At 32.1% G+C, this 14850-nt stretch overlaps 2 protein-coding genes across 2 annotated transcripts; one reads left to right on the top strand and one right to left on the bottom strand.

Annotated features, from left to right (window-relative positions):
* The first annotated feature begins 1953 nt into the window (after positions 1-1953).
* LOC122597800 (probable E3 ubiquitin-protein ligase ZFP1) lies at positions 1954-7688 on the top strand. Its single transcript, XM_043770375.1, has 7 exons — positions 1954-2134; positions 2351-2419; positions 4034-4786; positions 5528-5922; positions 6016-6114; positions 6356-6523; positions 7245-7688. Exons 3-7 carry the CDS (start codon positions 4063-4065, stop codon positions 7389-7391), a joined length of 1533 nt encoding a protein of 510 aa, XP_043626310.1. The 5' UTR covers positions 1954-2134; positions 2351-2419; positions 4034-4062; the 3' UTR covers positions 7392-7688.
* Positions 7689-11295: 3607 nt separating this feature from the next.
* LOC122595822 (ras-related protein RABA1f) lies at positions 11296-13822 on the bottom strand. Its single transcript, XM_043768271.1, has 2 exons — positions 13449-13822; positions 11296-11983 (listed from the first exon to the last, which is right to left on the bottom strand). The coding sequence occupies exons 1-2, from the start codon at positions 13667-13669 to the stop codon at positions 11551-11553; spliced, it is 654 nt and encodes a 217-aa protein (XP_043624206.1). The 5' UTR covers positions 13670-13822; the 3' UTR covers positions 11296-11550.
* Between the last annotated feature and the right edge of the window lie 1028 nt (positions 13823-14850).

The following is a 14850-nucleotide window of genomic DNA, read 5'->3' as shown; positions in this document are numbered from 1 at the left end:
GATTTGAAGGGTGATTATAGTCATCATGATATCCGAAACATGATATGATAATTTTCACTCTCATGTTTTTATTTGAATGGTAGATAGAGACGATATTTGTTATTGTAAATGTTGGAAACTATTACCTAATAATCAATACATGTAAAATTTAGTATTTTTTGACAAACCGATGACAAGATCGTAAATTTTGACAAATACGTGCGGGCATATTTGGTAAGAATTTTCAAAAGTTTTTGGAGCTTTAACTCTAAATTTTAACTAACAAGTTTTTATTATATTAAAAGTTTTGTATGAATACAACTAGTTTCAACTTTTGTTTGGAAAAAAAAAAACTTAAAAATGAAACACTAACTTGAAGTAACGTCCAAGAAGCTTTTAGTTTGGATGAATCTTTTCATTTTTGAAATTACACAAATACCCTTTTCATGATCACACAAGTACCCTTTTCATGTTTTTTGGTTGAAGATTTTAATATCCACATTTTTCATTTTCATTGTTAAATTGCAACAAAATCTATCATACTAAACACTTCTAAAAATAAAATCATACTTAACAATTTTGCTTAAAAGTTAAAACTTAACGTCTAATAAAAATTTCAGCTACAAACTGCAAGTACGACCATTATTTCTAAACATATCCGTAAACGTTATTACTTCACCCACCAAACTTAATGCACTTTTATTTAAGTTTGTTTTTTTACTTTTAGGCTCTTTAACAACATGAAGATAATAATAAACATTAAATTAGTGACGTGATTTTTAACTACAAACTTTTGATCTTTTAAACAAACTAAAAAGACATGGATGTACATTAATATTACTTGTTTTAATTATGATTAGAGATAACTATTTCTTTTTTCTTCATATTTTTTTGTCAGAATTTTTTTATTTATATATCTTATAAGCAAAAATGTCATGTATATGCATGAAAGTTGAGTTAGTTATAAAAACTACAATTTTTTTTTACCTTTTAATAAAAATATTAATTTTTATGTTTTTTTGAATTTTTATAATGTGAGTTAAGCTTTAGAATTTTGTTTTAATAAGTTCAAATATTTCAAATTGAAATGTATATAGAAGAGAATTTGTCATTTTCATATTTCATCAAAGGAATTCAAATGTGAGTGATCTAAACAAAGCATTTCTCTAATTGTTCTTTTAGTTTTCTTATCACTACCCAAGATCTTTAGCTATGAATGTTCAAACCATCATGTGAGAACATAAAAATTTTAATTCAATATATATTTTGGTGATAATCATAAAAAAAAAGTTTTGCTAAACAAAGCCATAAGGGCTTTCGTTAAGGTACATTAATTAGTTGTACACTTATCATAAAATTCAGGAGGCTAACATTTAATATGGAAATGTACAACCTTTTTATGCACGTTAAGTGAAGCCCTAAGAGCTTCCTTTAACATTTTCTGAAAAAAAATTCCAACAGCAATCACAGATTATCTAGTTATTAAAAGTTATTTAAAGGGCAAAACATTCGTTGTGTGTTATACCGAAGATTTGAAGTATACATTTAATAATGTTGAAGGGCAGAAATAAAACTTATTTATTTTCTTTTAATTAATTCCAATACCAATGATCTCCTCATATTTGAGTCGAAAAAAATCAAAATTTCTTTTATAAAGAAAATCTCATGCATTTTAACTTGAAAAATGTTCAAGTGTTCAATAAATATTCACTTTCCATAAACTTATAATTTAACCAAGGAAATTCTTGAATTAAATTGAATGAACCTAGATAAACAAGTCATTAAACTAAAAAGGAAAAACAATTTTAAACCTAAAAAGAAAAAAAAGCACATGGACAGCATATACGTACATATCTTTTCCATACATATCTCTATCAATATCTATTGTAATAATAATAAAAATAATAATTGCATATAAATGGGAATATGTAAATCCGGAAAACGAGAACAAACAAAAAGTTGCGGTTAATTCCAAAACTAATACAGGGTTTTCATTTTCATCAAGAATCCTTTTCTTTCCCCCAAATTAAAAATATAAAAAATAATTTATCTTTATCTTTTTTAATTGAATAACACAAATTAAACTAAACTAAATTAAAATTTAAATTAGATCAAATTTATACCAATTTCAGGGCTCCGATCATTCCTCATTAGGGTATGTTGTTCATCAATTTACCCCCATCCTTTTCAATTTCTGCAATTTTTACAAATTTTTTGTATTTAATTTTGTTAAAATTAAGTAATTTTTAGTAGATAAAAACCATAAAGTTTGAAACTTTATGAACATTAATTGATCATCATTGATTTTGGGGTATGGGTTTTTTGTTTGATTATAAATGTGTTAATTGATGATCATCTTTTTTTGTTATAGGGCGATTTTATTGGGCTTAAATTGTGGTTAACTTAAATTGAAGCTCTGGAGCTTGTTGATGATAAAAAGGTACAATTTTTATGTTTTGTTTTCCAAATTTGGGAAGTGGTTTTTGTAGGAAGTTATGTTTTTTTTTTTGTTGATGTGTTTTTGTTTCTGAAATTTTGGTGTAATATGATAAGAATTTTCGAGGCGAAAGTATCATCGGAAAAATGTACTTTTAATTTGGCCGATTGTGGATTTTGTGGGAATATATTTATCTATCTTTATGTGATGAAATTATAAATGCATGTGCTTTGGCAAATTGTTGATAATTGTGTTTTTTTAGGAACATTTGTTGTTTTGTTAACTGCTATATAAAGATTCGTGAAACTACGGGCAATGGTTGATTATCCTTCAATTTCATGTTTTAATTATTAGGGGAACAAATTTGTTTGTTATCATACCGGAGAGTTGTTTGTAGGGTAGCTTATTAGTTCTTGAATATTATTCTTTATACTGTCAAACATACCGATTAAGAAAAGGAGGCTGGAAAGTCGGTGATTCGTTTCATAAAAGAAATGTTTTTTGTAACAGACGTTTAGGGAAATATTTGGTCTTGGTTTGTAACAGTCAATATGCATGTAAAATTTCCAGGTAGTTGCTTGTTGTGAACTTAAAGCAGTATATATTAGTATGAGTTTAATTTTACATTTTTTCATGTGGTTGATCAGTTTGACCATGTGGGATATGTAGCATTTTCTTTTGCTTGAACCACACCTAGCTACAATCTGTCCGATTTGAAGAATAAAGGTTATTATGGTTGGTTTTAATCCTAAGATGTTCTTCTTCTTCTTCTTCTTCCTTATTTATTTCTTTTCTTTTTAATGTCCATTTCTATGCCGTGTTAAAAAGATGATTTCAGCGTTGAAAAAAACTCGCATATCTTTTACCAATGCTTTTGACGTGTATGATTTTGTACATGCACCGCCACAATACAGTTAAGTGATATGGATTGTGCTTTTTTTCATCCAGGTATATGTCTAATTCGTATGTCTACAAGGTGATAAATGGATAGTATCTATATTGAGTTTTTCTTTTTTACCATAATCTCTAAAGAGGAAAAGAGCGGTAGATGGTAGTTACATTAACTGATTTAATTCACGCTTAAGTGAGAATTCGGCGTTCATCTCAGACTTTTGCAACCTTGTTATAAGGTTTGCCAATGTCATATAAGTTGACTATATCAGTAATGTTATGAGCGATCAAGACTATATTAGGTGTCATAAGTATCCTGTTGCCTATCAGTATCCTTTTTCATATTAGTTGTCTAAGGTTATCCGTGTATCAAAAGGTGCGTTTAACAAAACTCTGAAGTTGCTTTAACTATTGGATTCCCTAGTTGATATATAGTAGATAAATGTTTCAATTTCCATTATAATATCTCAAGATAAATAGTGGCAGCAAACGAATTTTCGATCTTGTTTATGGATTCTCAATTCTTTGTCATGAAGTTTTGCAGAACATAGTCCTTTGCTTTTATGTGCTATCTTTAAGCTTTATTTGCATGCGGAAACTTGTAAGGTTGTATAAAATCTTATTCTGTATAATTCTAGGCAAGTTCGGTATATAATTTCTATACCTAGTATATATTCTTTTCATTCCATTTATGTTAATATTGAAAACTGTTTCATGATTAACCAGGATCTTCTTGCCACTCATCAATCAATAACATGGGGCAACGAAATATGTTGTATATGGGTCCAATGCTTGAAACAGAACATGGTCATCTCCAACCCGAACCATGTATAGTACCTTATGGTGGTATATCGAGTTTTCCGCAGCCTACTAGTAATCCAACCATATTACCACCTCCTGGAACCCGAACTTCTTTCAATCCTCAACACCTGCCTGAAAATCATGGACCTCTGTCACATGAAATCGCTCAATACAATGGTCTTGATCATCATCATCATGGTAACAATGTGTTTATGACTCCTCCTGGTGCTCGTGTATTTCCTGTTGCAGTTAATCACGGGATGCAAGATCAGTTACCATTTTCTAGCGTTCGTGGAAGCTTTGAAAATGGACAGTTTTTGGATGGATTTAAACGAAAGAATGCTGAAGGATTCTTAGGAAACATTCAGTATTTCTATCCGGCACCTGGCTCGAGTTCTTCAGTTGCCATCCCCATGAACACAGAGGTAACAATGATGGATGGCCCATCATTAGTCATGGAACCTGCAGTCCATAGAAGTGCGAGAAACAGAGGTTCAAGTGCTATTGGCGTTGACCCAGTTTTGGCTCATAGTAGTAGCCATTTGATGCCTGGAAACTATGGTGGTCAGCACCTTCAAGCAGTACCTAACCCATGGCTGGATCAGCAGTTTTGTGGTAATAGTAGTGATACCGGTTCCTTTTCATGGAATCATGGTCCCGGAATACCTTATCTCCAAGGTAATTTTTACGAATAAATGTATGTTAACCACCTAATGTTTTTCTTTCCTGAAGAGTATAAGTCTGCACATGATGGTGGCTTTAGTGGTTTCCGTTTAACCTTTTCAATTGTAATTTCAATTTCGTTTTTATTAAGGGGATGTTTGGATGTGCGTTTTCGAAGTGACTATATGATGTGAAAAATCAGAATCAAATAATTGGCTGTAAGAAAACAAATGGCAGAAAATAGTGTCTGCAACTGTCGATGTGCTTTTACTGTTTGAAGCTGTAATAAATCGTTTGACTGCTTGGCGAGTTCAGATTTTTCATAAATAAAGTGATAGAATATGGTCAACATGCACTTTTTGTGAAGAAAGTAGAGAAGGTTTTTGAAAGTAGAGAAGGTCTAAAAAAGGTATATATATGCAATTTTATTGTGACCGCAGATAACTAATACGTTTGCACTTGAACCTAGTATCAAACTTTATTATCCATTGAAAAAATTGGTTAATTAAAAGATTCTTTTTGTTCTCGAAAGAATAAAGACTGGTTATTGTGACATCAAGGTCCAATTATAAGATTTCATCAGAAGCAACTTTAAAAACGCCTCACCCCACCCATAACCAGTTGTTTATAAGTTAAGGATACTTTTGTGCTTTTTGCCAAGTTAATTTGTCTAATACGTGGTCGAGCATTCCAAATTTAAACTACATACCTGGCCGAACATTCCAACTTTACTTTTTCTGATCTGTCTTATTACAGGACCTATCAACGGAGGTGGTATGGAGGCTGCAAACGCTGGGTTACATGGGTACCAAGTCGCACCCAGCAATAGAAACCCCACGGCCTTTGTTCACCCGTCTACTATCACGCCTCATCAGGGGCCCCACAGTCTTCACCACCCACCACCGCCACCAATGCCTACAATGCAAGGCCACAACATGGACTTTCATTCTCAATTGGCATCTACTTCACGCAGACTTCCATCAAACAGCACAATAAATCCTTTTCAAAGTGGGATAGATACAGGGCCTAGATTTGCGGGTCCCACGCCGCCAACTGGTCTAAGAGTTTTTCGGCCTCATCGACGGGACATGGTGGTTGAGGCAACTGCACGGCATCGGGGCTTTCCCCACTTGAGAGTTCTCCCGGAAGATGTATAACTCATGCAAGTTTTACTCAAAAAATAAATATTTATGCTGGCTTTGCATTTTCTGTTACATTACTGTTTCACATGTTTTGACATGTAGGGGGTTGCAATCCTTGATATATCTGGTTATCATGAAGTAGGACATTCCGTTGACCATCATAGAGACATGCGTTTGGACATAGATCACATGTCTTATGAGGTAAGTTTTTTCTATTTATATAAAAGTAGTACTTTATTTAGCAACTAAATGCTCTTTTATTCCAAGAAAGAAAGAAATGGTTTCTGTTTACTACGTGTAAACGACAGTCTTCTCTAAAAAAGGTTGGCTTTTAATTCTCTTTAAAAAATGCTTCGTAAAGCGCTACTTTTGTTATATATATCCATGTAGATGATATTCCACCATCATCATGTGATTTTGCAGCCTTTTTTATTCTATGCAGGAGCTTCTTGCACTTGGCGAACAGATCGGCAGTGTGGGCTCAGGCTTGTCAGATGATTTTATTCTAGAACATCTAAAATCACGAGTATTTACTTCATCCAAATCTTCTTCTGAGCCTGAAGATGCATCTTCCACTGATTTAGAACTTAATTCTTGTGTAATTTGTCAGGTATTTTATGAATTACTATACGATTTCACTTAAAATGTTTAGCAGACTAAGTTTTGCATCAGGTTACCAGCTTTTTTAGGCCAGAAAAAAACTTCAAGCTTGATATAAAGCAATATGTCAAGTTAATTGGTTTTTGGTGTCACGTTAGTGCCATCTTAGAATAAAGTCAACTTGGTCAGAGCTTTTGACACATAAGCTAACCTGTATAGATTGCGTTAAATCAGGAAATTTGAAGTTTGAACATTTTCCAGCGACTTGGAAGTTAAACAGTTTTTCTTGGCAAAATAAGTTGGTTATCTAAAATAGAAATCTGAAGAAATCGGGTTACCTTTTATGCAACTTTGCCGGTTGCCCTTTTTCTTTTTTTTTGACCAGAAAGTCTTAATTTTGATATTGAAATATATGGTTACTATTCCTAAGCTGTAACCGTTCCCTTTCATAAAGTTATATAAGACAGTTCAAAAAGATTGGTTTAAGAGCTTGCACATTAGAGGCAACCAAATGCAGATAATTTTGGCACCCAGTTTCATGAAATGTTATCTGTTTCATATAAAATACAGCTTCGCTGGTCCCCCTCACATCCAAAATGCATGTTTTTAAACTTCGAATGAAATGTTGTCAGTTTTTATTCATATCTTAAACCGCTTTATCATGAATGTTTTTATCAGATGTAATATACAGTATATGTTTTTGGTGTTTATTGATGATTTCTGTTTTACAGACAAATTATGACGATCAAGAACAGATTGGGGTGCTAGATTGTGGGCATGAGTATCATGCTGAATGTGTTAAGAAGTGGTTGGTCGTTAAGAACACCTGTCCAATTTGCAAATCCACGGGACTTGCTGCACAAGCGAAGGAGTCATAAACCGAAGAATTAGGAGAAGCGTGAAACCTTGAAATACCCTAGGCATCATGCTTTTCTTCTGATATATAAATATAACTAAGGAGAGGGTGTGCTCTCTTATAAATTATGGTAAATATGGAAACCTGGTTTTTGCTTCTTTTGAGATGACAGTCAACGACTGTTTAAAGAACGAAATCTCTGTTGAACCTTTTTGTACAGACTTTTTTTTTTTTTTTCTCTGTTGGTTCACTCCGTGGATGATCTGTCTGGGGTAATATGTACTTATGAATGTTAATATCAGGTTGAACATCCATTGAATCTTTTTTGTTTGATATGGTGCTGATGGTTTTAGCACGTATGACCATTTTGGCATTGTTCTCTTATTTCATCCTTTTCACATATCACAATACTTAATTGGCACATCTATAACTATCAAAAACTTGACCTTTCATTGTAGAAAACGGAATACATGCACCGAAACTTGAATGAACTTTCCTTTGATTTCGGATTCGGCGACTTTCCTATTTTCATACAAAGCACAAGTTGCCTTTTTCATTTCTCGAGTACTAGTTTCTAGATCTATTTGTTTATTCATTGGTACTGATGGTGAATTGTATGCGACTATGGGGTGACTTTTCAACACTTTCACGCCGATGTGATACACCTCAGTTAGATCCCATCTTTTTGGGGGTATTGTCACACACCTACGGGCCAAAAGTCAGGACCCACTTATCATGCCCTCATGTTGCCAACATCACAGGGCCACCAGGGAGGCTCCATCAAACTTCTTGCATGTGGCATGGCCCCGTACTAGATTTTCTTACATAGTTGACATCTCACGTGTGAGTGAGAGCTCCACTGATTGAGACTCAACGTTTAAGTGTGTCAATGGTGACACTTATCTGTATGTCCATGCGACTCATTGCTGCACTCTTATACCATTGCAGTTTTTGAGCATATAGCTCACGATTTCCATATACCTGCTTATAAACAACTGAGTTAGCTACTTCAGTTTACGTTTTCTCTATAAGGCTAAACACTTGAACTTCAAAATTTTAGTTGAGAATACCTATTTGAGTAAGATCAATTAATGTAATGTCTCACGTTGTAACACACTTTAATTACACCTTTTTGACTACTCAAACATTACTATTATAACCACGTGAATATCTATATGAGTAAAAGATGCGACTACACAAATAAAAAAAGTTAAGAAAACCAAGAAAAAAAATGAACTTTTGTCATGTGAATACAAAATAAATTTATAGAAAGACAAAGTACACTACGTTAACAGTGTAGCCTCTCTGATCAATAAACGTTATTGTTGGTTGTTTAACACAGAGTTTCAAAACATTTTTATGAACATTGGTTCTCTCTTTCTCTCTCTCTATCTATCTATCTATATATATATATATTATATCACTTTCTGTGTGTGTATTTTTTTAAACATAAACATAAAAATTCTTGCTCTAGTGTCAAAGTATTCATCTTCATACAAAAGAAAAACATGTATCTCTTCAAAAATCTGGAAATTGGTAATATTATATATATACCCGTATGATGTACGGATCGACTCCATACATCGTATAATTTTATTTTCATCTAAATTGTAATTTTAAAAAAGTTATGAATTGAATATATGAATTGACTCTACACATCGTATGATTTATTTTCATCTAATTGAATAGTTATGAATATTCAAACAAAGATAATACGCTACTGTAGTATCAATGACGATAATAACACAATTTTTTTACTTCTTCTCGATTACATTACACGATTTCTATTTCATGATGATATTGCTTCATACATCGTATTTTCCAAAATTATCTATATGGAACCTAAATTAATAATATTTATTCCGGTTGTATTTTTATTTAAATGGTTCCGGTGGTACCTAATTTGGTTGTATAAATAAAGGGAATTGATAGAAGATTCCATTAGCCATAAGATACCTCCAGCTTTTAGGATACGAATTATGAAGATTAAATAAGAAAATAAAACCATAAAGAATATTGAATTAAATTAAAATAAAACTATATAAGCTGCGAATAAGTTTTAGAATTTTAATCAAATACGGATGTGGTTTAGATCATAATAATTATAAAATAAAATTAAAAATGACACATGTCGCTTAAAGAATGTGTCACATGTCGTTTTGAAAAACCCTCAATCCTGTTATCAAATGAGAACCAACTTAAAATGAGAACAAATAAGAACACTTAAAAACTACATTTTGATGCATTAAAAGTCCGTAAAACTGACATAGTGCATAACTAATTATCATTATTTAAGTTTTTAACAACACATAGATCCGTCAAAATCGAAAAAAAATATTGTTTTTTGTTGGATGCATCATTTTGATAATATGCATCCAAGATGGATGCACAAAACAAAAAACGTGATTTTTTCGATTTTGAAGGATCAATGTGTTGTTAAACACTTAAATAATGATAATTAGTTATGCACTATGTTAGTTTTATGGACTTTTAATACATCAAAATGATGTTTTACCTAAGCTTAGGTGTGAAACATTCACATATTGTCTTTTAAATCCATAAAATTCATGAGGGCCCAATTAAGTAATTGAACTACCTAAATTACCCTTCTTCTTTATTCACTAATTTAAACATCTCTACCTAATATACCTATAATACCTTTAAATCTCAACCATTTATTTTTCACTCTCCTCAAATCTCAACCACTTATTTTAATACTCTCTCCTTTATAAATCATTTTATTCATTTAATTCATTCAAAATCTTTTATCTCAAAAACCGTATATCGATAAATTATAAAAATTGTATATGGGTGTTCTTAAAATTTCATGCTCTTTCATTAGAGATGTCAATCGATATACTTTCGATGGATTTTTGAATCCTAGGGTAGAGCCCGTACGGTTAAGGCATTTGGCTATGATAATCTATGACTTGACCTATTATCCCCAACATCTCACCACCGCAACGCGCGGACACTATCTCTCGTATATATTAATTCACAAACACAAACTAACATGTGAATGTATATTAGGTGATACGCTTTTCTTTGTTGCTTATTTGGAAACGAAAATCTTCGGTGATGTGTCGTTTGAAGTTCAAGGGAATGTATAACAAACTTGAAATCATATGGAAAGTTTCTACTCATAAGATAAGTATGCTAATAATGGATTTTAAATTTTTTTTTTTTTTGGCAGTAGGAGATTGTGAAACCATAAAAAGTTCATATAAGTAGTGAACAACCTTCATTCTTGATGCGACAAGATTGTGTAAAAAAGGAAACAACATCTACACAGACAGAAGTTCAAACGGGTGTGAACATTATTGGCACCTTCAAACTAGAGGTTAGACTTTATAACTTGGTTTGTTTTTGAAAAAAGGGTTTGAAAAAGGTGAATCTACATAGGTCTAAGGTTTGTCTATGAACTTATGCTAGATTCTAAATAATTTACATGGACACACCTTAAATCGAATTTAAAAAATTACAAAACGTTTAAGTGGTGGAATATTTTGTTTTAAACATATGAAGAATATCTATATATTTCTCTTACTAGTGTCAAAATAAACATTTTAAAAGGTTCCTATCTAACAATCACAAAATAACTTGCATCATTTACGTTAGGTGGTACAAGTTATGTTGTGTGTGTTAGGTGGAACAATTTGCGTTACATTAATTAATTTTAATTCATTATAAGGTCAAAGTGAAATCCTTTTTAGATACTTGCAGCTTTTATAATCACCTGATAAAAAAAAAACATATCTGTTGTTTTTGAATCGTTTTAATAATATTAATGATTCAAAAAATTGAAGCAAAGAAAGACAATAATGTTACTTGTAAGGCAGGTCAACCTGAGACACTAGCTTTAAGTCGTTTTATTGAAGATTTATGACATGCCTTAACTGTGAATTGATGCTCTATAAACATCATAATGAACCAAAATCCCAATCTACTAAATATAATGTCAAAATAGAAATATTGCTTCAAATCTAAAAGAACGGGCACCCAAATATATAACACACAATCCACTACAGGTAAAAAAAAAGATAAAAAAATAATACAAAAAAACCATAAAAACTTGAAGAATCACCAGTAGCCTGATCTACTTTTCTTAAAAGACTTCATAGTCACTCCATGCGCTAGAAATAGCAGAAACTTCAAAAATCTTGATCTTTAAGTATTGTAGTTCAAGTAGAACAGCAACCAACTTTCTTCATTGCAGAAACATCATCTTTTGACCCGACATTAATGGTTTGACCTTTAGGCAATTCTCCAGCATCGTTCCCAATGTCAAGTGCTTTTCGGCTAACCACGTGGTAGATTTGGGTAAGAACCTCAGTGAAAGCATTTTCAACATTTAGGGACTCCAGAGCTGATGTCTCCATAAAATAAGTGTTTTCCTTTTCAGCATAAGCCTTTGCATCCTCAGTGGAAACTGCACGTAAGTGACGCAAGTCTGCCTTGTTTCCTACTAGCATTATCACAATGTTCGAGTCACTGTGGTCTCTGAGCTCTTTCAACCATCTCGCAACGTTCTCAAAGGTGACATGGCGTGTTGTGTCATAGACGAGTAATGCACCAACAGCTCCTCTATAGTATGCACTTGTGATTGCACGGTACCTGACGTCAGAAATTAGAAGACCCACAAATTTAGGTTCAAATGAAAAGTATCCTCCAGTTATTATATCTAATTCTTGTTAAATTCAAAATCTATCTATAATGCCATTATTAATCGAAGAAATATCTTTCAAAAACACTCAAATTATTTTCAAAACTTCAAATTACAACAGCGTCCTAATAATTCACTTCCTTACATGGCAACTTACTGGAAAGCCAAAAATGCTATAATTCACCATTGGTAATAAAGACACGGGCAACCTTATTACTCCATAAATTTCCGAATTAGAGATCTATCGACTACTATGTTCAGACTAGTTAAATCTACCATCGAACTCAGTGAAGAGGCCCAAAGCTATTTCCAAATTACGTTGAAGAGGATGTAAAAATAAGGAAAACTTCTCACGATTTAGACAAAAATAAAAGTATCCCGATCAGCCATTCTAACTGCTCTATTCGTCCTAAAATAACTGTCTATTTGTCTACCTTACTATTTTAACATGTCCCCAAAATAATTGTCTAGTACTAAAATTGGTCAGAGAGTATTCATTAACTTTCCCATAATACCACTGACTGAAATTGATATTACAACACAGCGCCTTGATCAAATAAATGGTTAAAGAGAAAAACTATCATTTTAGTAAAAGTAAGATGTAATAACTAGACCTTTAACAAGCTGTGTGCTTTTCTCAAGTGGACATTTGATTTGGACCGAAAGTAGTACAAAGTAAGCAGTAAAAAGAAAGAAGTCGGACCGAAAGTAACGATTATTACTTTCAAACATCTTTGAATGAGAAAAACTAGCCATTGAAATATAGAAAATATTTAAAAAATAAAAGTCCCCAAAATCTAACTTTCTAGTAACCAAACCATCCCACACCCGGCCGAAACTGAACCAACTATGGCTGTTCAAATGGTGGCTCAACCAATTGATACAAGTCTCACCAAGAAACTCTTAACATATCATGTTCCTATCGGGGATGGATACCGGGAAACTAACAAATGTCTGTCTTCAGAAACAAATAGTCTAGACTCTGTCTGGAGGCTTTATAGCCAAATCTAACTATTTGCATAAATCAATATTTCATATATCTATCTACTATACTATCACATTAATCATTCGATAAGTTTATAAGGCATCATCTTCTCTCCCGCATTCGATAATTATCTAAGACACACACAATTAACCACCACTAGAGACCGACAACTGCCATCGATCCGCCATCATCGACGCATTGCACAGGTACCATGCTAGTCGCAGTAAAACCGCAACGGCATTTGTTAAATCCAATGCAACCTATGTTTGTCCTAACATATTCACTATAAATTCCCCCGAAATCAAAACACTATAAACCCTAGAAAAACATTACTTTCAGTATGCACAATTTCACCAAATCACATGACTAAAATGTAATTAAAACAATTTAATTAATGATATATATAATGTAAGAACAATAATTAGAAAAACCTTTCTTGACCAGCAGTATCCCAAATCTGAGCTTTGATGACTTTATCATCAACACGAATACTTCTAGTAGCAAATTCAACACCAATTGTTGATTTAGATTCGAGACTGAACTCATTACGAGTGAATCGTGATAACAAATTCGATTTCCCGACGCCTGAATCCCCGATCAATACCACTTTGAACAAATAATCGTAATCATCATCTCCTCTATATGCTGCCATCTGCTCTGCTCTGCTCTAATATATGTATATAACTATTTATATGTATCAAGTTAACGAAAATTGTTTATATAACTTTTTTGATATATTTATTTGATATCGAAAGAAGCCCGGAATTCATGTCAAAGGTATGAGGCGCCGACGCACGCGTATCTATCGAGGTTTCCAGATATTTTTTCCTTTTTTAAACATTTTAATCCTTTTTTTAAAAAAAAGTTATTTAAACACGGAATGTAAAATTTTAATTTTATAGAAAAGTAAAATAATCTTCTTTTAGAAATAAATTTTTCTATAGATGTTTTAATAAAGAAAATGATATTCGTATCACGATTTTTGATGTATGTATTGCAACATACAACTTTTATAGCTGACTGTACAAACAGTTGTTGTATCTCTACTACCTAATAAAAGAAATCACCCCTCCCCTAATAAATTTTTTCTGCCTTTTAAGTTAGTTATTTACCCTTGGAGTTACCTTTTTTGTTTTTTGTTTTTTCCTTTTTTGAATATTTTACTATTTATGAGAAAGACATTACTAATGGTCAACATCCTCACATGCCACAACAAATTGGCCATTAAATTTATTCCTTCAATTCCTACGTCTACGTACAAAATATTTAGAATATAATATATTGTTTTACACTTTACTTTTTACTTAGTCTTTATGATCATTTTGATTACGAGTAATAATATAATCTATATCTATATCTATACTCCCTATTTAAACAAATCCCCCCTATTAATTATTTTATGTCTTTAAAATACCTTATTTGTCTTGGATATTTTTTATTCCCATAATACACTCTCTACCCTAAAATCAGTCACGCTACTGTCCTTCTTTTGTAACCCGCAATTTTGTTGACACTGATATGGAAATTACTACCATCAACCGCTGTCACTTCCGTCCACCGTCACAGTATACTGCCGCTGCATCGTGCGGGTATCAATTTAGTATTCATTAAAATAAATGATACTAATATCGCTTCCCTTTTAATAACCAACCAACCATACTTTTGATGATTTCCATTTATTAAAAATATTAAAAAATAAAATTAACAAAAATATAATTGTTAATGTATGTGTAAACAAGTTAACTATACTTTTGAGACTATATATAATTATGTTACTTTATTTAGGATGGCATAAGGAACATTATATCTAACAACTCATTTTGTTATTTATTT

This window comes from Erigeron canadensis, chromosome 4 (genome assembly GCF_010389155.1).
Source record: "Erigeron canadensis isolate Cc75 chromosome 4, C_canadensis_v1, whole genome shotgun sequence".
NCBI lineage: Eukaryota > Viridiplantae > Streptophyta > Magnoliopsida > Asterales > Asteraceae > Erigeron > Erigeron canadensis.
Note: the sequence above shows the minus strand (reverse complement) of the source record. Positions and strands in the feature narration are given on the sequence as shown.